This window comes from Xiphophorus couchianus, chromosome 22, assembly GCF_001444195.1.
Source record: "Xiphophorus couchianus chromosome 22, X_couchianus-1.0, whole genome shotgun sequence".
NCBI lineage: Eukaryota > Metazoa > Chordata > Actinopteri > Cyprinodontiformes > Poeciliidae > Xiphophorus > Xiphophorus couchianus.
In genome coordinates, this window is record NC_040249.1 from 12843637 (window position 1) to 12865659 (window position 22023).

Consider the following 22023-nt stretch of genomic DNA (forward strand, 5'->3'; position numbering starts at 1 on the left):
ACTAGTTGGTTAATATTATTTATTCAGATTTATACACACAAAATTCGTGTGTGTAAGCATATTCTAAAATCAAACAGGGTTTCTATTTCCCCACAAAATGCTTTATATATTTACATATGTTTATTTATATATAATTGCAATAAGATTGAAACCGCTGGATTCCTAAAATGGTCTGGATGACAAAAAAAAGTCTCACCAAATATTACTTTTAATATTGTGTAACTTCATAAAGGGTGCCCCATAGTATGTTGTTCAAAAAGGGGGCTAAAATACCCCTTTCTATTATTATATAACTTTAGGAATATGAGCACTGCACTTTATTACTGCAGAAATATATTTCCTGGTAAAGACTTAAAAGTTGCTTCATAAACTCTCCAGATTAATGGATGTAAAGTATATTTTTATGGTTTTCAACATACATTTCCTGTGTAGTTTACAACAGGCCTGACATTTTGTAATTTGCTTAATTAATTTGATGTAGTTTTAAGGCATTACATCAACAAGTATTAACAAAATTCAATCAGCTAATAACCATGTAATAAAATCTGTTGACCTGCTTGTTCCTCCGCTGGTTTGAGTTACACCGTCACGGAAAAGACTCATCTTTAAATACGTAAAACAAAAACTATGAAAGGCAGCGCATAAAAAAGAAATGTCTTTATTGAAATCAGACGTGTTAATATTGAAGAAACAATGCAAATGATCATTTCAGTCAGTAAATGCAGTATACAAAGAGCCCTGAAGATACACGTTTTTCAATACAATCGTTTACTTGAATGTGTTCAAAATGATCTCAAGCACATCAGATGCCATGCCACAAAGCTCGCTAATATCTGCCATGGTGCTCCCCACCCTACAATGACTTTAAAACCTACAAACCTAAAAAGATGCTAAAGAAACGAGGGCCTGTATTACAATAAATAACATACTGAGAAACTGCCCTGCAGTTGCAATAAGACTGGTGAACATTAAAACTACATTTTAAGTAGACTGCAGTAAAGCTTTCTTTGGTTGAAAAGGTATAAAAATGTATGAATTGTTAATTAAAAAGCCAACATAAATGACCCTGCTACCACCCTTTTTGTTTACTACATGATGTATTTCATACCACCTTCTCCTTATGGATTAATATTGTGCTGCATTTATATGTAAAAACATTTCTGCTTACGTTCATAAGCCATCTGTCCCTAGCTCACTTTCAGCATCAGCATCACTAAAGTTTGATAAACACTTACAACCACCACCTACTCTACGACGCTGTTACTGTACAAACAGTCCCAGTTGAATCCATGGTCTTTTTTTTGTTTTATATTTTTTATAAAGGTTTTGACATAAGATTGATAAATTTTGCTGTCCAGCAACAAGACACAGCGCTCAAAAAATATCTGTGCTTCTGGCCTGGAAGATTTTTCACTATGACGTTCGGTTTTCTAAGGAATTAGTTAAGATATGAGAGTGACTTGCAAAAGTATGACCTGCCTTTGTTCTTCTAACATTTTGTCATGTTACAACAACAAATTTTATTACATTTTATCAAGCATTCTAGAAGGATTGCACGGCTGTGAAGTAGCAAATCAGAAATATCTGATGTGAATTCAGTTCTCTTCACTCTGATCCTCCAAAATGAAATCTAGTTGAAATCTGTTGTTAGCAGTTTGCCACCATGTGGAAGAAGGTGCTCTGGCCAGCCGAAACCAAAGTTGACGTCATGTAACCCCGAAGTGTAAAACTAACACTGCACGTGATGTAGATGACAAGATTGATTGAGCAAAATAAAGAGCAATACTGTTTGAAAATCTATTTGAGACAGAAAAACATTTAAGAGTGGGGTTGTGTACTCTCTCTCCCACGGACACCTTAAACACATTTCCACTGTGAAACATTGCTGTGGCAGCATTATGCTGAGGATCACCTTCCAGGAGGAAAAATGAACGTCAACAGCTGCTCTGTTGTCTATCCAGCTTGATCGATGAGTGAATAACGATTTCAGACACAAGATATGGACAACAGAAGAGAAATAACCCAAATAGACTTGCAGCTGTAACTGCAGAAGAACATTTTCTTTCTTTTTCTTTTCAACTTCACAGTTATGCATTCCCAATGAAATACATTTACGGTAATTCTCTAGTTGTAACATGACAAGATGGAAACAGCTCAAGTGTTTAAAATACTTCTGCAAAGCTCTGTATTTGCATCCATTCTCTTCTTCATTACAGCCTCGGCGGAGGCCGGGATGGTGGGGGTCCGAGGGGCCCAGGCGGAGCACGGGTTGGGGGTGGGCCGGGCGGGAGTCGTGTCACAGGAGGGGGCGAGCGGGACGGAGGCGCTGTGAGCGAGGATGGAGCAGTGCGCGGTCCTCTTGACGGAGGTTTCGTACGGGGGACAGAGTTGGAGACTAAAGGTTGTTCCTCAACTGGGGGAGGAGGAGGAGGAGCAGGAGAGTGAGGCATTCGGGGAGGAGCCGGCCGATCATCATCTCTGACCCGTTGAAAGCGAATACAACGACCCTGCAGAGCAAGGAGACCAGGTTTAATCACCACTGCTGTTATGCAGAATAATGAATAAAATAGTGACTCTCTAGAGTGTACTCTTGATAAATACCAGGCTTTTAAAATGAGACCAATTAAACCAATTTTTTTTCACATATCAAGTATTTATTCTAATCAAATTAACTAATACACAAACAAATCTCTTAAAAGTGGACGAGGGAATGTAAAAAAAAATAAAAACATGGAATAACAAATACTTAGTTTCACCATTTTACAATTATATTAATTCTAATCAAGATAAAGATTATATGTCCTAATTTGGAAAAAAGGTTTTTCATACAGGTTACAAAGAACCAGAGGGATTTCATAGTCTCCAGGTATCAGTCAGAAGAAGGGCAGAAATCATTTATTTATATTCCACACCACAGTAAATGTGGGGAAACAGGGACATTCAAAACTTTATGAAATATCACTAAAAAGGCAAAGAGACTGAAGGAACCTCCGACAAGGATGTGTTGTGTTTTCAATGTGACAAAAATCTCCTGTGTAGTAAGGGTTAGAGTTGCGAGAAAGAAACCTTTTCTCAGAGAAAACATGCAGTCCTGACTACAATGGAGTTTTGTATTCTCGTCTAGAGAGCCTTACTAAAATAAAATTTTGTCCTTGGTTGAAACTTGGTGTTGAAAGCAATTACTTTTCTGTTTTGTAGTCAAAAGACTCTGTAGATTACTTTCTGAAAATGAAGCCAAGTGGTGCAGAATTAGAGAAATGAATCTTTATTTTAAAGTGCCGCTATATTTCCTGCAACCGCTAGGTGTCGCCTGAGTTTACATGTGTCCCAAGTCTCAAAGACAACGTGATGGGGCTTCATTGGCAAACTGCTACTTTTATGGACGTTTTTTTTTTAAGATAGATTAACATATGGAGTTTTAATAAAAACTCTCCAGTTGTCAAGTAATGAGCTAAAAATTAATTTAACTTTTTAACATCACACTAAGTGCATGTGATCCAAGTCAACATAGATATGTATTCCTGAGAGGAAAATGCAAGGTTTGGAATGGCCTAGTCAAAGCGGAGAACTTAATCTAAAGAGAACTTTGTGGGCTCAGCTGAAGAAGGCTGTGAGCAAGAGATGTCACCATAGTCTGTTGGATTTGGAGAACTTTAATAAGGTAGAGTGAGATAATATTTTCAAGAGAAGCTGTTGTGAGTATTAGTTTAAGGGTGTGTACAATTATTCAGCTCTACCTTTTTATTTCCCGCCTCACAGATGTATTATTTTTCGATTCAAATGTCCAGGTTAAGGGTCACATAAAAAAAAAAATTAAATAATTTATTATGGATGTGAACACTTTCCAGAAATAGGGAAAATTAATTCCTTGTATAAACTTAGTGAATTTTTTTTTTTTAGATTCAACATTCAGAATAGTTTCTGTTAGGCTTTGCCCAGCGTTGCAGATAGACACAGGAGTGTCTGATGTCTGATGCCTAAGGGAACACACAGAGAAGCTTCTGTTTTCCGTTCACACCTGCACCACAATAGCTGCGATGCCGGCTCTGACAAAGTGTTTTAGTCTTCAGCGTTCCCTTTTTTCTTTCAGGACAAACCTCCACTGTGATTTGGACTCTTTAGATACCACACAGAGAGCATGTTATGTCCCTAATGTGCTTGATTTGAAGCCATATAAAGGGAGGGATTTACATTTCTTCATAACAGTGTTTAACATAATTTACAAGTTTTGGAGAAAGGGATGAGTCTCTCATTGTCCCCATTGATGGGTTTTTATCTCTCCTTGCTGAGTTGCTGAGTGAAAGATGGAGGGTGGAGTCTCTGAGTGGCAGACCCTTGGTGGTCTGATTATAACACCTTATTAAGCAGAGAGGCCCTAAAGTCACACAGGGGCCATTAAGAGGACCCGGCAGCAGAAGCTTTGTGACTGAAGGGGGCCATTGTGGGTTCAAGCGTGTATATATGAGGGGTGGGTAATTGATTGAGGGCAGCTTGGTCGGGAGTGCCGGGGTGGATGGAGAACGGGGCTCTTTGGGTGCTGTTGCTGGGCGGCCATGAAAAGCCAGTTTGTGAACAGCAGCACAACAGGAGAGACAGCATATGGACACAATGAGAGGACAAGCTCATGAATATGAGGATGTTTATGTGTGTGTGCAGGGGTGTGTGTGTGTGTGTGTGTGTGTGTGTGTGTGTGTGTGTGTGACTGTAAGCATGGTTCTACCACAGCATATGGTCTGAATGAAAGCTCATGTATAAAAGAGATGGAGGATGGGTGGTGTGGAGGTGCATCTTCAGAGCATTTGGTTTCGTCATGACGGTCAGTCTCCTTGTGTGACCCCCGGGGGCAGGGGTCAGCAACCTGCAGCTCCACAGCAGCATGTGGCATTTTGGGCCCCTCACAGTGACTCTAAATAATTTTGGTCACAAAATATGCAGCACAGGGAAGGGTTTGTTTTTCAAATATGTGTTTTACAGTTAAATTAAGGAACAGTGTTTCTATTTTGACTTTTAGAACAATGAAAAGTCAACTTTTACAATACGCAGATGCACCAGACAGACAAGTCTAATAAAAAGACTTTTTTCTCTGCTTGCCTTTGTTTAACAAATCCACAGCAGAATGAGCCTAATGGAACAAGAAACTTACTTTTTTGGGTTAGGATGCAAACTACTGTATCTGTCACTGTGATTGTTTGTTTCGATCCTTGAACATCTGCTCAGAGACAAAAACAAATCCTGAAACACCCCAAGCATGCCTTAACATTCATCTGCTCTCTATTTCCACTTCCAACCCCAAATACTTTGTCCTTCTTAGTAATGCAGACTTACAGGGGAAATTGTTTGTGGATATTTACAAGTAAGTGGTACACACTCAGACACACACACACCTATGGATATATGCACACACATTCAACCATCATAGTGAAGAGACGGTGGGGGACAAAACAGGAACGAGACACATGTGAAGTGACAGCTCAGCCCGTCAGGTCACATGACCTCACAGTTCACGCTTCACTCACATATGGAAACTGCTGCATTGGTGCTTGTATGATTCAATGTTTTTTTTTTTTCTTTCAGGAAATGCATCTCTTATTCATCAGTTAGAAGCATATGATAAGGTCAGAAGTTTTTTATGTGCAAAACTTTTTAAATGTTCAGAGAATATTATCTGAATGTTCAGTTGTTATATATAAAAAAAAGTCCAACACAATCTGCGATAAAACAACACTAATATAGAGCTATGGGTTCCATTCCAAGCAATTACACTAGAAAAAAAATTGTAGAAAGGAACATTTAAAATTAAAAATGAATAAGATAATACTAAAATCTTAAAATCACTTGCTCTTAAAATGTAGTCATTTTTTAAAGTTCCCCAATCCCCAGTCACTGGTGGCAAATGGCAGATCACACTGACTCAGGTTCTGATAGAAGTGTCTTTCTTTCTTCCTAAAAGGGATTTTTCCTATCCAAAGTTGCCACATGCATGCTCATTTTGAATGATTGCTGCAACTTTGACGATTAGATGCAATCAGCTGTCCATTGTCTCCATAAGCTCATTCAGAAAGAGGGGAGATTGCTCCAAAGTCAGTTGTTGGACGCAATTAGTTAAACTTTCTTTTCTTTTCCACATGACTGCATATTTTTGACTTTGCATCTATCAGAATGATTGAATTGAAATTGATTCTATATGTCTGGATTAAAACTGTGCCATAAAAAGTGCCTTAAGGTGGAGTTTGAGATAAATTAATTTCAAAATTATATCATAAGATACCAAAATGTTGCAATAGAATTTTTAAAGCAAATTTGACCCTCAACCAGTCGGGTCAAGACTTATGTTTAGATGTGAATATGAATTACCTAATGAAACCTGAAACTGTGGATATGACTTGACAAAATCTAGTTAAATAAATACTTGTGACATGTGCAATGGCAATAAAGTTGAATTCTATTCTATTCTAAATATAAACTACCTACTTTTGCTATGCTCTCTTTCAATACAGAGAAAATGTAAAAACCCTTAAAAATTAACATGCTCCCAAAAGACTTAATACTCTTTGATCCTTAGGATTTTGTGATTAACTCAAAATATTGCATAATTGTGAGGAAGCCCGAAGAGTTGTCACAGTTGTTAAAATGTTTTACTAATACAAGTCAGTAAAACTGTCATGTTTATTTTTATTTAGCCCCTTTTATGGTAATGACCCAAAAATAAATCAAGCGCAATTACATACAGAAACCATCATTAACATAAATAGATTTATCGATAAAACACATTAAAGTTTGTGTTTATAAAATGACCAGAGGCCTAAATATTGTCAGAAACTGTAAACACAGATAATGTGACGGTGCTTAAACGCTTTTATTAGGTTATAGGTTTATTTTTAAAATAAATCTGTGATGTTTTGAATAATGGGTTTCCTGAATACCACTCCTCTGTCACTTAATCATTGAAATCTGTGGTTAAAAATGATTCAGGATAATTTAGAATTTATCTGAAGAATTTTTTGTAAGTGGAGAAAGCAAGTGGCGATGAAGATTTTGATGGCGATCAGCTCTGGGGACAAAAGAAGGCAATCCTATCTGTCATTATATGCCTTGTGGTCTTTTAGCTCCTCGTCTGTATATGTGACATCTGCTCAGGAAAACTAACACACGCCTACACACCAATACACATACACATGTGCACACATTCATTAGTGAAAAAAATGAAGTATAAACAGGAAGCGTGGCAGAAACTGGCAGTCCTCTTATGGCCCTATGCAGACAAAGTGATTTAGTCAGTAATGAGTGGAGGAAGCAAAACAGATTCCTTCTGAGCTGCCGTTTAACAAACCACACAGATATACCTTGCTATCTTTTCGAGCCATCAATCTTCTGCAGAGACATTTGACATTCACTCACAGTCAATCTCGGATTTTAGATCAACTTTCATGCACCATGTCCTGCACCAGTTCTGCACAACTATCTCCCTTGGTACAAAAGTGGGCTTTTTGCATCCATTTTATTTCTGTCCAGCTTTTCATTTTCCCCACTTAATGGCGCGTGAAGGAAACTGGGTCCTTGCTGAATGGCTCTGTGAACCACGTTCCCATAGAAAGTGACTGACAAAGACTCCAGAAACTTCGACGCTGACAGACACTTTTTGTTCTACCATTTAAAAGAAAAAGAAAAAAAAAGAGAGAAATCCAGCACAGGCAGGAGAGATAGAAGCACCAATGTTAACCAGTTTTATAGACTTTGCATACAGCAGACACACACTGACACACTGAGACATGGTAAAGATGAATCATGCCATTCAAAAGCATAAATCAATAAGTGATATGTGAAGCGACAATGACGCCATTTACAACAGTGCAGATGTTTCGCCATGACGACCAGTATGATGGTGAAAACATGACTTTAGGGTTATGGGATGCCCTTCATGGGGTCAATGTTGGAAAACAGAGAGCACTTTGCTCATTCTTCCCTCTGACACTTGGAGGAATGATAGAGATGGCACAATTTAGGACTCACAAGTGTGAGAGACAGCATTTAAAAAAAGTAAATTCTGTTTCATACACAATCAATGTCTTGTCTTTTAGGAATAATGACAATTTTTACATTTAACTTTTACATAAAAACCACAAACTTCTGTGTAATTTATTGAGCTTTGTACCTGTCAGTTCTGTCAGTTTATGCCCATTCTTCTTTTACAAAACAGTTTAAGATCAATCTGACTGCTGAACCTCAATTATCAAATCTCACCACAGATTAGAAGGGCCTTTCTAACACTTTAGTGCTATGCTTTAGTATATGCTTTAGTCTAACTTATTGCTTTGTAGCTCTTGTGGTATGTTCCCCAGTCTCAAGTCATTTGGAGTCTCTAACTGGTTTCTTGAGGATTTTGTTCTGATTTTTCCATTTTTTCATCACCTCTCAACCAGTGCTGCTGAAGTAAACATCCCTACCATGTTTAATATTGAGAAAAGTGTATTTGGGGTATTAGTTTTCATAAAGTGTTGCATGTTGGGCAGAAAGTTTTGGTCTCCTCTGACCAGAGCACCATCTGTTTCATAAACTGCATTTAACAAAATAGAAATGTATCCTCTTATGAATCTCTTTCAACCACTCAACAATTTTCCAATTCTTCCACAAAGGCTCAGTTTTGTTGTCTGCTATATTCCTTGGTCGTTGTGATGCTGTTTCTTAGTTGTTGACATCTGGATTTTGTGTGGGAGTATTGAAGTAAAGTGAGATAAATGCATATATTCATAAGACATTTCAGATTTTTATTTGAACAATTTTGCTGTGCACTACTTTGTGTTGGTCTACCACATACAACCCAGATAAAACACATTAAAGTTTGTGGCGATAGTGTGACAAAATATACAATTTGTTGAAGAGGCCTAAAACCTTTTGTGAGGTTCAGTAAGAGTAGGGAAAGAAATGGGGGAGGCAGAGAGATTGTAACCTCTTTTTTTGTAACCTTGACTGAAACCTTGTTATTTGGAGGGAATTTCAGGGGAAAGCACAGAAAACAACCGAAGTCCTTGTGTGTGAACAATTGCGGCTTTGACAAGACGAATGGTATTAACGACTCTATGACTGAGGGTGAATCTAAGAAGGAGTGGGGGGAAATCTGAACCGACTTCTACATGTAACGTAGAAACAGTTGTTATAAATCAGTAAGACATACAGATCGAACTGCATGCTCTGTTATTCACAGCTGAGCAACAGAAAACCCCCAATCTGTACCATGTAGCTTACTATTAAAAAACTCCTGGGTAGTTGTTACCAAAAGAATGAGCCTCTAGATTACACCAATTCTTAAATTACAGTTTAGTGTACAGCTTTGTGTGCTAAGCTGACTTTAAGAAGCAGGCTCACCTGATCTCCAGGCTGTGGTCTCATTAGAGATACTTGGTCATAACCTCTTCTGAACAGAGACAACAGAGCATCTAGTTTTCCCTGGAAAGTAGAAAAAAAAGTTACAAGGTAGATGGGAAAAGGTAAACTAAAAATGAACTACAGTATGTCTGTAGCTGCAACACACTGACCTTAATGGGTGAGTACCACTTCTTCTGCTGCGAGGGCCGGCGTGGAGGTTTTCTAGGCTTGGGTTCATAAGGTTCAAATTCCTGCTCAGGCATCTTTACGATCGCGTTTTTAGGTTTGTCCAGTTTGGCACCTTCCTCGGTCGACCCCTTTTCCCCCCATCGTACCTTAAATTTATAAGGAAAAACAAATCAAATACTCCGTGCATAATGCTGTTTTCCGTTTTGAAAAAACAAAGCGTTGAGTCTGAGTTTTACCTCCATACGCTTGATGCCACCAACTCCTCTTCCTCCATAGTATGAAGCGTCCACTGTGGGCCATTTTTTCCTGGGCATCCCATCATCCTCATCTGATTCCTTTGACAAAAAACGTCATTGTGATGCTTATGTCATTTAGCTAACAGCTTGTACTAAGGTTGAATCATTTACAGCACAAGTATTTATGCTTCTTTAATTTCTGTTAATATTTTGTCTAATGTAACCAGTGTATTTTGCTGTGATTTTATGTTGTAACCAATACGAAGCAGTGTATTGAGAATAAATATATAAGTTGACTCTATTTACTGCTTAGGTGATTTCTTATGGATTCACTATTATGGGTGTCAATGTACAGAAGGCTAGAGTGAATACATATTTTAGATTTTTATCAATTTCTTTCCAGTTCATAAATATGTGTATTTTGTGTTGGTCTGTCCCATTAACCTGAAATAAATATCTTAAACATGGTCTTGTGTAATGTGTAAAAGCTCAAGAGATGTGATTATTTTCCAGGGCACTGTTCAAAGACTGCAACCTATTTTCTGCATATTTTAGAAAGCTCCAACAAAACAAAACAATAATTTTCTGACTGATGAAGGTGCTGACTTACTGGCTCTGGAGGTGGAGGAGGTGGCGGTTCTTTGATTACCTGACGCAAAAGGACGCATAAATATGAGTTAACCTGGGTGTAACTGGCCTAAATGCTTTCAGAAATCCTGATCAAGTCATTTAGATGAACTTTCTGAAATGCTCACACTTACCACAGTGCAGCAGAGAGGCCAGAACCACCACATCAGCAGCAGAGCCAAGAGCAGGAACACAACCAGCAGTGAAATCAGCACGATGGTGCCGTCAAACTACACAAAAATGCGGGAGGAATGCACGACGATTAAACTCAGCTTGCATGCAACTATTTGCAAAACCAAAGAAAAGAAAACAGAAAAAGGGAGGAAATGAAAAGTACTCACTGCCCCCTCTGATGACAAACAACAGAGGAAAGAGGGGAAGATAAGAGAAGCAGGAGAAAAATAACTTGGAAGAAAAATTGTTTAACAAAGGCAGTATGCCAAAGACAGATATGAACATGTGTTGCGCTTCCACGCAGGCCCTACTCACACACTCAGTAGTTGTGATGTGAACAGAGCTGGTGATGTATGAGAGGCCTTCGTTCATGCTCACCTGCAGGTAGATCTCCCTAAGCAAACAAAAAAACCCCAAAATCTCTGATCATCTCGTCTGAAAACACTCAAAGATGTCGGCATGTGTTAACACATTTATGGCTGTTGAGGCTCGCCTGGGGTGTCAAACACATTCCTCTATCTAATGGAGTTGTACTTACTGCTGTATTAAGCACACAAATATGCTGACAAAACTCTCAGCTAAAGCAAATGGGAAGGTCAAAGAGTTCTCCACCCACAAAAAGAATCTCCACTCCTTGGATTAGACCCAAAGCTCTAATGTGGAAACCGCTGAAGGATAAACTTTCTTCTTATTCTCCAGAATCTACTGCTGCATCGAGATATTCAGGGTGGAGACAAGAGACCAGAGAAAAACAAGCAGTTTAAGATCTAAAACCATTCAGGGTTATAGATGTGAAGAGGAGATTGGACATTTACACAGCTTTCCAAATGTATTTATACCCCTCTGATCTTTTTCATGTTTTATGAGTTAAAAACCATAACTTTTATTGTAATTATTGAGATTGTATGTGATACACTCACACAAACTTGTGCACAGTCGGCAAAACAGAAGCAGATGTTGTTGTTTTTTAATTTTCCCAAACAGAAGTCTGCATGGCGGACATCTTTATTCAGCTCCGGGTGACGGTGTGATCAGGATTTGCATATCAGCCATAGATTTTAACTTAGATCTGATGTAACCTGAACATCTTCTGCCACATGTTTTCCTCCTACATTGATAGTGGGAAACTGCAAAATGCTCTCTTTTATTTAGGAGTGTCAGTGCAAAGGGTTGAAATGTCATTGCACGCCATACTTTCCAGATCTTATTTGTTCATTATTTTCCTCACACATCTTGCGTTAGTCTTTCACAACAGAGCTCAACAGAATATTTTGCAGTTTGTGGCCGTAAGATGACAAAATGTGAGAAAGTTAGGAATACCTTGTCAAGGCAGTGTACAGTTATTAAGGTTTTAACTACAAACCAAAGAAGCAAACTCTTGGATTTGAGTATAAAACAGCTACTTGTTCTTATGGGAGGCAGAAACAACAGCAGGCATTGAGCTTTAGGTTAAAATCTGAGGAGGGGTTGACAACACGGAGGTCACTGCAGGGTGGCGGGTGGGAAGAGGAGAGGAAACAGAGCGTGGGGGATGGTAGGGAAAAAAACCTTCTCCCATTCTTGATCCTCCCTTAAGAGAACCCATGTACACTTTTGCAGTGGGTGACTGCGGTCTACAGCTCCTGGTGACATTGACTCGGGAAGATGGAACTGGAGGTGCAGGTGCCACTAATCTTTCTGTCTAATTATTCCCTCTGTTTTCTGGCTGGCCTCCCTATCACATGGTGGGCTTTCCTTTCAGGCAGACAGCAGACATGATGCTATCAGCTCCACTCTGACAGAGAGATCTCAGTCCCTATCAATCATCAATGCACCCACTGTATACATTTTTGCCTTGTGCGAGTTTATGTGGGCATATTGTGCAGGAGGAGCATGGTGAAGGTGGGGGTGGAGGGTCTGTGTCCGGAAGGTTCCCAGTCAAAACAAATTTATCTGACAGAGACCTCAGTGACTTCATTGCATGCGACAATGCTACTAAAACAAGAGATACTTTAAAACCATAGTTTTCACTTGCTTTAAAAAGTTTGTGCACTACATTGCATTGCTCGGGTTTAGCAGAAAGCCTCAAGAACTGCTACCCAAAGGCCTCAATAAAAGAGAGAAAGTCCAACCCACACAGGTTTTGTGCTTGTTTACTTATTCAGCGTCCCATGAAAAGATATGCACTGCATTAGCTTTGGTAGCTGGCGACATTCCAATAAAAATCGAAATAAAAAGTATGAAGACATTAGCGGGTGGTTTTAAAACGATTGCACAGAAGGGTGACTTTAAACCTCTGTCATTAAAACATTATTTTATTAGTACAGCACAATAAAATGTGGTTTTAATGGCAATGTTGGCACTATCCAGAGATTTATGCCAGGAAATGTTTTCTTTTACACAACATGACTGGTTTTCCAGTGGAGTGACAAATTGGTTCTGATGTATTAATTTGGGTTTTAGATGTGGGTCCTTTCTTGGAAGGCATGGTAAGGAATGCTGATCTCTCCTGCTGGATTCATTACTGGTAACTTTGCCTATTACAGGGATATTAAGCTGCATATGCACAAGGAATCAGCAATAGCATATGATGGTTTATGTCAAGGCTAAAAACCCATTTGCTCAGAGTTGCCTTTGATGAACAACAACTGGGACATAGAATAATTTTAGTCTGGATTGTAACTTTTCATGTCTTCTCTTTATTTTGCCTCTGTAACGTTGCACTTCATTCTTTCTTTTAACATATTATTTATTTATCATGTAAAGCACATTGAATGGCCTTGTTGCTGAAATGTGCTACATAAACAGACATGATCAATTATTTTTGTAGCGAAAATTGCAAACACACACAATTGAATTTGTGTCTTAAAAATGTATATTGAAGATTTAAATAAAAATGTATTCACATAAAAATAAATACATACATTCTTTAATTAAATTTAAAAACAAAACTTTTTTTTTTTTAGTTTTTAACAATAGGTAAGGAAAATGTTTTTGAATCACTGGCGCAGTTTCCTGCTCACTGGATGACATGTCTCTACGTCTCAAACTCATCAGCCAGATGTTGGCCATCTCTCTGCGCCCTTTGGCCAGTCACAGCTGACATCCTCTTTAGCAGCACTCAGGCAGCTAAGCTCTGCTGACTCTGCTCTGATGGGCCCTTTGTATCTTGGATAGATGCTTCCTTAAGGCATTACTGCAGTATTTAATGATGTTCTGCTCTGGTCTCAGGGAAAGCAGCTCCATGTGGCACAAATGTATTCAATCATATAAAACACCCTAAATGTCTGCTTGAGTTTTGAGAGTTTTTTCCAGTCTATAAGAAAGGTAAAAAACCCTTTACTGCTACAGATTTGTAAATTTAACAGAACAATATGAAAATAAAAATTACTTTCTCCCGGGCCAGGAGAATAATTTTTCTATCATTTTTCACTGGACAAACTCAAACTGTGGTAGACATCTGAGTGACAGAAACAAGACAGAGGATGACTAGGAGGTGTCTGAGGCTGCAGGCCCAAATGTATAATTATGTACCAGACTGCGGGCAGCCGTGAAGGGAAGGCTGCGGCTGCCGGGTCTCCAGCTCTTCTGAGCTCCGCCAAAAGCAACGCTCCGTCTCCCCCGAAAGATAATGCTGTGATGAATTACTGGGAGCAAAGCTGGGAGCCCTCAGAGGGAACTTTTCCACTGCCTGCTGTCTTCGCTCACACTTTGTCACTTTGAGATTAAAGGCATCAAACCTACAAACACATCCGCGCGATTCTCTCAAGCAGGCTCTCATTAACTCGTGTTCCTGGGCTCTCCTCCTGCCGTCCCCTTGTGATTGGTGTCTGGCTTCGTTAGCGGTGACAAACATTGATTGATCATCAGACACTCGGCGACTTTGGTCCTAATTTCTTCAAGGACAAAAGTCTTCTGAGTCCACAGAAAACTTGTGGTGCAGCTGGTAAATATCAGGACCACAGAAAGAGAGCTTACCTCCCCACCTCCTCTATGATAGGAGCAGGACAGAGCAGGAATGTGTCCTCTATTCCAGTGGGTCTTTCGTCTTCACAGGAAAGAAAAAACAAAAAGCAAAGCCACTCAGTAATTTTTCTTTCTTGTGAAATGCAAAACATTTCAAAGCCTAACAAGCATTCAGATTTGAATAAGGAACAATAAAAGCTTCGGTACCAGAACTTCTAAGGGTTTTCTCTGTAAAATCATTGCATCAGATTTTTCCCAAAACCTTTGGAAATTCTTTATGCAGGAAAGTAAACAAGTCGTGCCCCAAAATGTGTATGTTGTTCACTGTGAGAGCATTAAACACTGTGGTGTTCTTAAAAAAATAACAGCCTTTGCAGGTAATGGCTTTGAAAACAATTGGAACTTTTTGGTAAAATCTGACAATACATTTACTGACATAGATCGTATTTAGCTGATGGTTTAACTGAGATAAATGTGACTTCTGACAGCTAAAGAGCAAAACTTTCTGTCTAAAAATACAAGTCTCGTGTGCTCCATCCATCTTGCCATCCATTCTGACCAATCTCCTTCTCCCTGCTGAACAAATGAACGCCCACAGCATGATGATGGCACCACCATGTTTCAACATGGGAATGAAGTGATCAGGGTAATATGCAGTGCCATTTTTTTCTTTGCGTGTAAGCCAGATCGTATAATTATTAATTCCAAAATGATTTCCTTTTTACCACACCTTTATGAAGTCAGATTAGTTGAGTACATTTTATCCCACTAGCCAGTTGTTTTCCTTGTTTTTCAGGGATATCAAACTAAAGGGTGCTGAATTCAAATGTGTGACACGTAAAGTTCAAATGGGGCGAATACGTTTGCGGAGCACTGCATAAACGTAAGTATTTTTATTTGTCACTACACAGTCCTGCTCCCCTAGCTGTACAAACACATCCTGCCATATGTAAGCACGAAGAAAATTTCAGTTCAGTTTCATAAAACAAAACTTTTAAAGATCCATTTTGCCCTGTCTTAAAGTATATGTCTGCTTGAATGAATGTCCATGTGTGCAGAACTCACCCACACTATGAGTATCATTGAGTTTGAAGCTGCAGAGGACCTGGTTGATGTTTCTTGCATGGAGGAAACCATTACCTCTAACGACCACTTGGAACCTCTCTGGGAAACAAACAGAAGGCAGACCAGCCATCAGGAGAGATTGATAACATGTACATTTGTGGTAATGAGCGTATTTTCATCTGAGATAGCCATAAAACATCAAGATTGTTCTCATATTCTGATTATACAGAAAGTAAATCATTCAGTGTGCAATTATGGCGAATCCTGACAGCCATTCCTTTCGCTGATGCGTTGAGCTAAAGCTGCAGAAAACCCATGCATGCTTCATTACTGTTTGTTTACATGTGTGTGCTTGTGCGTGCATGTGTGGAAAGCCCATAATATGCTCCAGTGGTGCTAATGTTAAAAGTGCTGCTATTCACAAATATCCCAGACAGAGCAGCAGCCGGGAGGAGTGTGTGCATGTGTTCATGTGTGTGTGTCTGACCTTTAGTTTCCCCAAGGCACTGTTAAAGTGCACTGACAGAAGCTTGCCAGCATATGCTGGAGTGTCTATGTGGCTGCTACCCAGCATATGTTAAAGAGCGAGGGGGGAACCACTATCCTAAAAACATGCCTTGAAGGCTGACAACCGCACTGTCAAAGTAGGTCTGACCTTACCTATGGCACCATGGCATACAGGCATGCACACATGTCAGTGTGGAGGCAACGTGTGTCTATATCGTGTTTTTTTTTTTTAAGGAATGTGTAAGCATTTATCCTCTGTAATTACAAGCAGGAATGCGTGTGTCTCTCTGTGGTCTTTCAAGCACACATGTGTGCTGAGGTTTCCTCCAGCAGTATCTTTGCTAATAGAAGTGAACATTTGCCACACCTTTATCATTTAACGCTGCAGCGTGAAGATCACTGACTAAAAAGATCACTGGGAGAGGGTGTATACGTGGCAGCCCTTCCTTAAAGGTCAGACAAGCTGCTACGTAAACTATAACGCGCATTTATGCATGAAGAAGCACAGCTGACAGCTAAAACCCCCAAAAATGTAGACGAGTGAAGGCTTGAATTTAGAGGTTCTTCAGAGAAAAGAGTGGTGATGTTTGAGATTTATCAAAGTAGAGATATAAGGCAGCGTTACAACAGACTTTAGATCATCTACATCACTGCAAAGACTGCACCTCAGTTTCAGAAGACAAATCCAACCTCGACAAGATAAGACCCCCCTTAGGTCACTTTTATACTGTCCTACGGTTGTGCACAGAGCTGACCTCATCATGCTGAATGGCTAGCACATGTGTGCGCAAACTCAGTTGCAGATGTTTAGTGATTTGCAGCATGTTAGTCACTGGTTGTCATTTCCAGCTTCAGTAAAATCTAAATGTGTTGACATTTAGACCACACGACTGTGCATCTCCTTCAAAACACATAAATTATGTCATTTCAATAAATAGTTATCTTCTAAAATAAATGTAATGTATATAATATAATATAATGGGTTAAGAGTAACACAGTTTGGCTGATTTAGCAGTCAACATCCTCTCACAACATGTTACCATCAAATAGCCCACTCTGCAGTGTGACACATAGCATACACAGAAACCTACAATGTATTCATTAATCTAGCACAACTGACTGTCATTAAAACTACTAATGTTTAATGATTGCAAACATCTTTTGTTGTTGCATTTATTTATGACATTTTTCTTCATGCACATTCCTTCTCTTGACTAAACACATACCAACAACTTAAAAAAAAAAAGTCAGACAATAGTCCAACTAAGCCCTTTCTGCAAACACAGACAGTTGATAAGCTGAAAGGTCAGTGCTGTCAGACACATGGTGGGCACATACTGGTGTTATCCCACTGACGCACCACCCGCATGGCTCTGCTTTCTGCTGTCTGCCTGCCCTGGCGACCACAAGTCCCTTTACATCTACACCTGAATGCCTGACATGGATTTGATTGGTCTCAGTGCGCGTCTCTGTGTTGACACACTTAAGCACATATGCATGTATGTCCTTTTGTCTGAGCACGTGTGTGCGTGTAGAAGATGTGGCATGACTTGTCTGAACGGCATATCTTCAATCACGCTAGTGAGAAAGGACACTGAAACGCAGGGAGGGGCATAAAAAGGAAGGGACAGCAGGGAGTTAAGGGTCAGACGTTAATGAAAGCAGCAATCTCTGCTGTCATGTTGGATCTCCGGCCGAACATTCGCTTGCGTGTGTATGTGTGTGTGTCATGTAGGGGGAATCGGTGCTGTCACGTCAGATAGTGTGGCCCGGTGTTCACTGTCCAGTCTGATGGCCTGTTCGCAGGCAGCTCGATCTGGTCACTTCACATCAATGTGAGGGACATGTGTTTACGTGATTCAACAACCATGTAGGGGTGTGCGTGTGAATGCTGCTGACTATAAAACATCCAACCATGTGTGTTAGTTCAGGAGATGCGTCGATATGTTGCATGGATGCAGAGAAGGAAGCAGACAGTGTCACAACATGCATGCAGAACATTAGTATGTTTGTAAATGTAAATGCAAGGGATGTGGATGTAGGATTACAAACTAGTGACTCATTTCTGCTTCAAAGTAAATGCTTAATAACAGTGTTACGTTTTTATGATGAGGCAGAAAATATTCTACTCTTCAATAACAAGTCAGTAAGATCTGACTTTTTGAGACTTAAAAAAAAACAAAACTTTTATTCCAGTTGAGTAAACTTGCATCGAAACATAAAAATAATCAACCTTTTGTTAGTCAATGTTAAGAATAAAAATGATTTTTAAAAAGGAACATTATTAGCATCCCTGCTGATAATATATTAGTGATTCCCCATTTTACCATCAGGACCTCTATCAAGTATGGAGATTGATAAAGACCTGGAAGAAGGTGTAGCTTCATCTCTGTGTTGATTTAATCCATGTTTTAGATTAATGGCCTACTTGAAGATCTATTGAAGAACTATTTTCACTTTGCTAACAGAGGTCATCAGATTTCTTTTTAAAATTTGCACAATTTATGTTTCATTAAAAGAAATATTTCAGATATGGATTCCAGTGTTTTCTTATGCTGCTGTTCTCAAAGAGATTTATTTTAAAACTTTAAAAAAAAATTATTTGTTACAAATCTTTACCCAGAGTTGTGAACAAATCTGTCCAGTTGTGTAGACATTGAACTACAAACAGAGGCAAACAAAGTGCATTTGGGTATAATCTCCTCTAATTAGGCCATAATCAGGGTTTGGTCTCTTGGTTTCTTAGTTCACTGAACATTAGGAGATTCATCAATCGAATAATAAATGAGGCTGTAACAAGATATTTCGGCACGTCTAGTGAGACATGCCAGACTCAGAAACCAGAGACAGTAATTATGTCTGGTAATAGAATTTTTTCACTGTGTTTTACTTCTAAGGCAAGATATTTCTCCAGTCTCCTCCTCTAACATGCTTTTCTCATTCATCATATCCCATAATGCGAGGTAATCTCCATTAGCAGCCCTGGTAGAAGGCCCGCAGATGCAGTCTCTTAAGTGAGTCCTAATAAGGTCATGTCAAAGCTCATCCATCGTGCCGGCTGCACATAAAGGATCTCTCTCAGCATTTCCTCTGCTGGTTCTGGCTTCTTTAAGCATCATACAGGAAGCAGCATCACTGGAGAAGGAGTAGACAATAGAGCTTGAAACAAATCTCAAAGGTCTGTTTAGCATACACAATGTGGCAAACTAGGCCAGAGATGCAGCCATGCTTAAAGATTTTTTTTTGCACACATGCTGCGCTGGAGCGGCCATGCTAATTTCCTCTGGCTGTGGGTGACAATACGCTCCCTGTCACTCTGCGGTCATGAGCATCCATGCAATTACTTAACCTCATGTTCCACTATAAAGGCTTTCGATGACTGACACAATTGCTCACGCCATCCCCTCTTTTAACCAAGACCCTCACGGCTCAGACCTCTTACCTCCCGCACACACACTGGATGGCTCGGCTGCCAGAATCTCAATGCAAGACTTCTTGATAATCTGAGAGCCACAAAGGGGGGAAAAAAAATCACACGTGAAATTTTGGGATCCAATATGCTCTGATGAGTCTTCCTGTGTGGGCGAGTTTTTCTATAACATAGATGTGGTACTGCATGTGTGTGTCATACCGAGTCAATAATTCCTCTGAGGGCTTGGAAGCCTCCTGTTACTGGAAACACATGTTCCATGGTATCTGCAATAGTTGCAAGCTGCAAAATATAGAAACAGGAAGCAGAATTGAGTAGTTGCTTTAATGCATTTGCAACATTTTATTTCTATGTGCATCTTACCTGGGTCTGGTTGAAGTCTTTGACTCCTACACAATAAACAATGGCTCCCAAAGACCTGGCTCTTTGTGCCTACAAGGATTGGTCGAACATTTGGTAAGATTTTAGTGTCTGCTTTTCTGCTGATCTAAAATGGCCTTAGGGATTTTAATATGTGAGCAAAATGAACTTCTAGGCTATTTCTCAAAACTTTATACAAGTCTCTCATAATAAAGATGACTTACTGACACTATGAGTTGTTTTTGTGTAATTTTGTTCTGATACGAAACAACAAAAAACTAAATCCTAACCACTACATTTCCTTTTGATTTCAAACAGTCCATGATTTATTACCATAAAATTAATTGCTGAATATTTATCTTGTCACAATTCTGCAAGCGAAACAGGTGTTCTGCCGGCCTTTTCATGAGTGACATGCGGACAAATTCCTCCACTGTGGGAGCTGAGGTTATGTCTCTGAATCTACGGAGCATAAATCCAAGTCATTACAACCTTCACTGTTCTGTTCCTGAGGTCCAGGCCTCGTTTTCTGGATGTTCAACAGCTTTGTTCCTTGCTTTTCCCTTCCCCAAACTTCCCTTAAAAATTTATTTAGAGCCATAATATGGAATCTTAATAATTTCTTTAGTTTGTCATTAGTGGTTAGTAGATGTTGATTTTAAGTAATTTTTTCTTTAGCTGCCTCTGTCAAATCAGGTCATAAATTAAATACTTCATTTCAGCTACTTCCACTCCCAGCAAGGTTTGAAGCAACATTTGAATTGGGATTTCAATCCCCATACTGCCCAATTGAAACATAAAGGCTTTCAGAAAATCAACTCTTCAAAATAGTAGAAGGCTTTAAATTAAACCATTATGCATGTTGATTTTGAAAAACATTAGAATATGAGCACTTTTGTCAAATCTTCATTGTGGTAAGATCATGTAAGTTTTTCATAAATTGATAAAAACTCAGCATTATGTATGGCCGGTTAGCTCAGCTGGTCAGAGCCTGGTGCTAATAACGCCAAGGTCATGGGTTCAATCCCCATACTGGCCAATTGAAATCTAAAGTCTTCAGAAAATCAACACTTAATAATAAAGGAAGGCTGGATTAAATCGTATTTATAGTTTTCCAAATCTTTACCCAGGGTTGTGAACAAATCTGTCCAGTTGTGTAGACAGGCAATACTGGAACACACAAATTACTAAAGTATTTTTTGTACTGTTGTAACCATTAAACAATCTCCCTTTCAGTTCAACCATATAAGTGGAGATACATTGTTGATGTTACCATTATAAAATAACTTGCAATTAAGTATTGGCAAAGATTAATGTAGTTTCACAGGAGGTGGAGAGTTGTTGTTAGCAGCTGCTGAAAGTAACTAAAAAAGTTACTTTTAATATAACTTAGTTACTTTCCAAATCAAGTAATCAGTAATCTAAGTTACTTTTTCAAGGAGTAATCAGTAATCTGATTAAAGTTACTTTTTCAAAGTAACTATGCCATCACTGCTCCTAAGGTTAAGCCACAAATTCAATCAATCAACAATTTTCTATAGTAAAACTGATTGCAGCTAGAGTGGTAATAATCCATAACAAGGCTGCATGCCATAACGCATTTCTCCCCGCATTAACACGCATTACCTCACGCTGTGCTGTGTCGTACTGTCTTTCCTTCAGTTCCCCATCTGTCAGAGCGATGATAACACTGGCAGTCCCTACAAAGAACATGGAGCATATACGTTTGTTTGTTTGTTTTTGCTATTATATTTAATTGTGTTAAAAAAAGAAAAAAACAACATTTCATCTGGAGTTTACCTCGGTTCTCATGGTATATCTGTGCATTAGCCTGTAATAGCAAAAACAGGTATCAGTCGATATTCCATTAAAATGGTTTCATACAGTAAAATGATCACATATTGGTATTTCTGCTTATCCCAGGAAATGCAAAGAAATTGTGACATTCAATTAGAGATGAATAAAAATAAATTTAATGCACATATACATGTAAATATGTGCCAGTTCTTCTTGTGTGGAGGAAATATTATTATTTTAGCATAAAGGCGTTAAAAGTTTAATGGGAGAAAAAACATAATGTGACAAAAAAAACATGCTAGTCAAGGTAACTGTCATTATATAATTTTT

General features: G+C 39.0%; 1 protein-coding gene and 1 non-coding gene across 2 annotated transcripts in view; one reads left to right on the forward strand and one right to left on the reverse strand.

Moving 5' to 3' along the window:
* Positions 1-642: 642 nt before the first annotated feature.
* Positions 643-22023, reverse strand: part of antxr1d (ANTXR cell adhesion molecule 1d) — a 29755-nt gene continuing 8374 nt past the window's right edge. The window contains exons 5-18 of the mRNA XM_028007432.1: positions 21697-21727; positions 21523-21596; positions 19900-19968; positions 19738-19818; positions 19549-19609; positions 15600-15698; positions 14547-14616; positions 10905-10983; positions 10550-10645; positions 10399-10437; positions 9789-9887; positions 9534-9698; positions 9364-9444; positions 643-2507 (exon numbers count right to left, since the gene is read on the reverse strand). Coding sequence (XP_027863233.1) covers positions 2211-2507; positions 9364-9444; positions 9534-9698; positions 9789-9887; positions 10399-10437; positions 10550-10645; positions 10905-10983; positions 14547-14616; positions 15600-15698; positions 19549-19609; positions 19738-19818; positions 19900-19968; positions 21523-21596; positions 21697-21727 — 1341 coding nt within the window. The 3' untranslated portion in view covers positions 643-2210. The remainder of the gene's footprint in view (positions 2508-9363; positions 9445-9533; positions 9699-9788; positions 9888-10398; positions 10438-10549; positions 10646-10904; positions 10984-14546; positions 14617-15599; positions 15699-19548; positions 19610-19737; positions 19819-19899; positions 19969-21522; positions 21597-21696; positions 21728-22023) is intronic.
* Positions 20862-20935, forward strand: trnai-aau (transfer RNA isoleucine (anticodon AAU)). The gene has a single exon. It is a non-coding gene; the product is annotated as a tRNA-Ile (tRNA).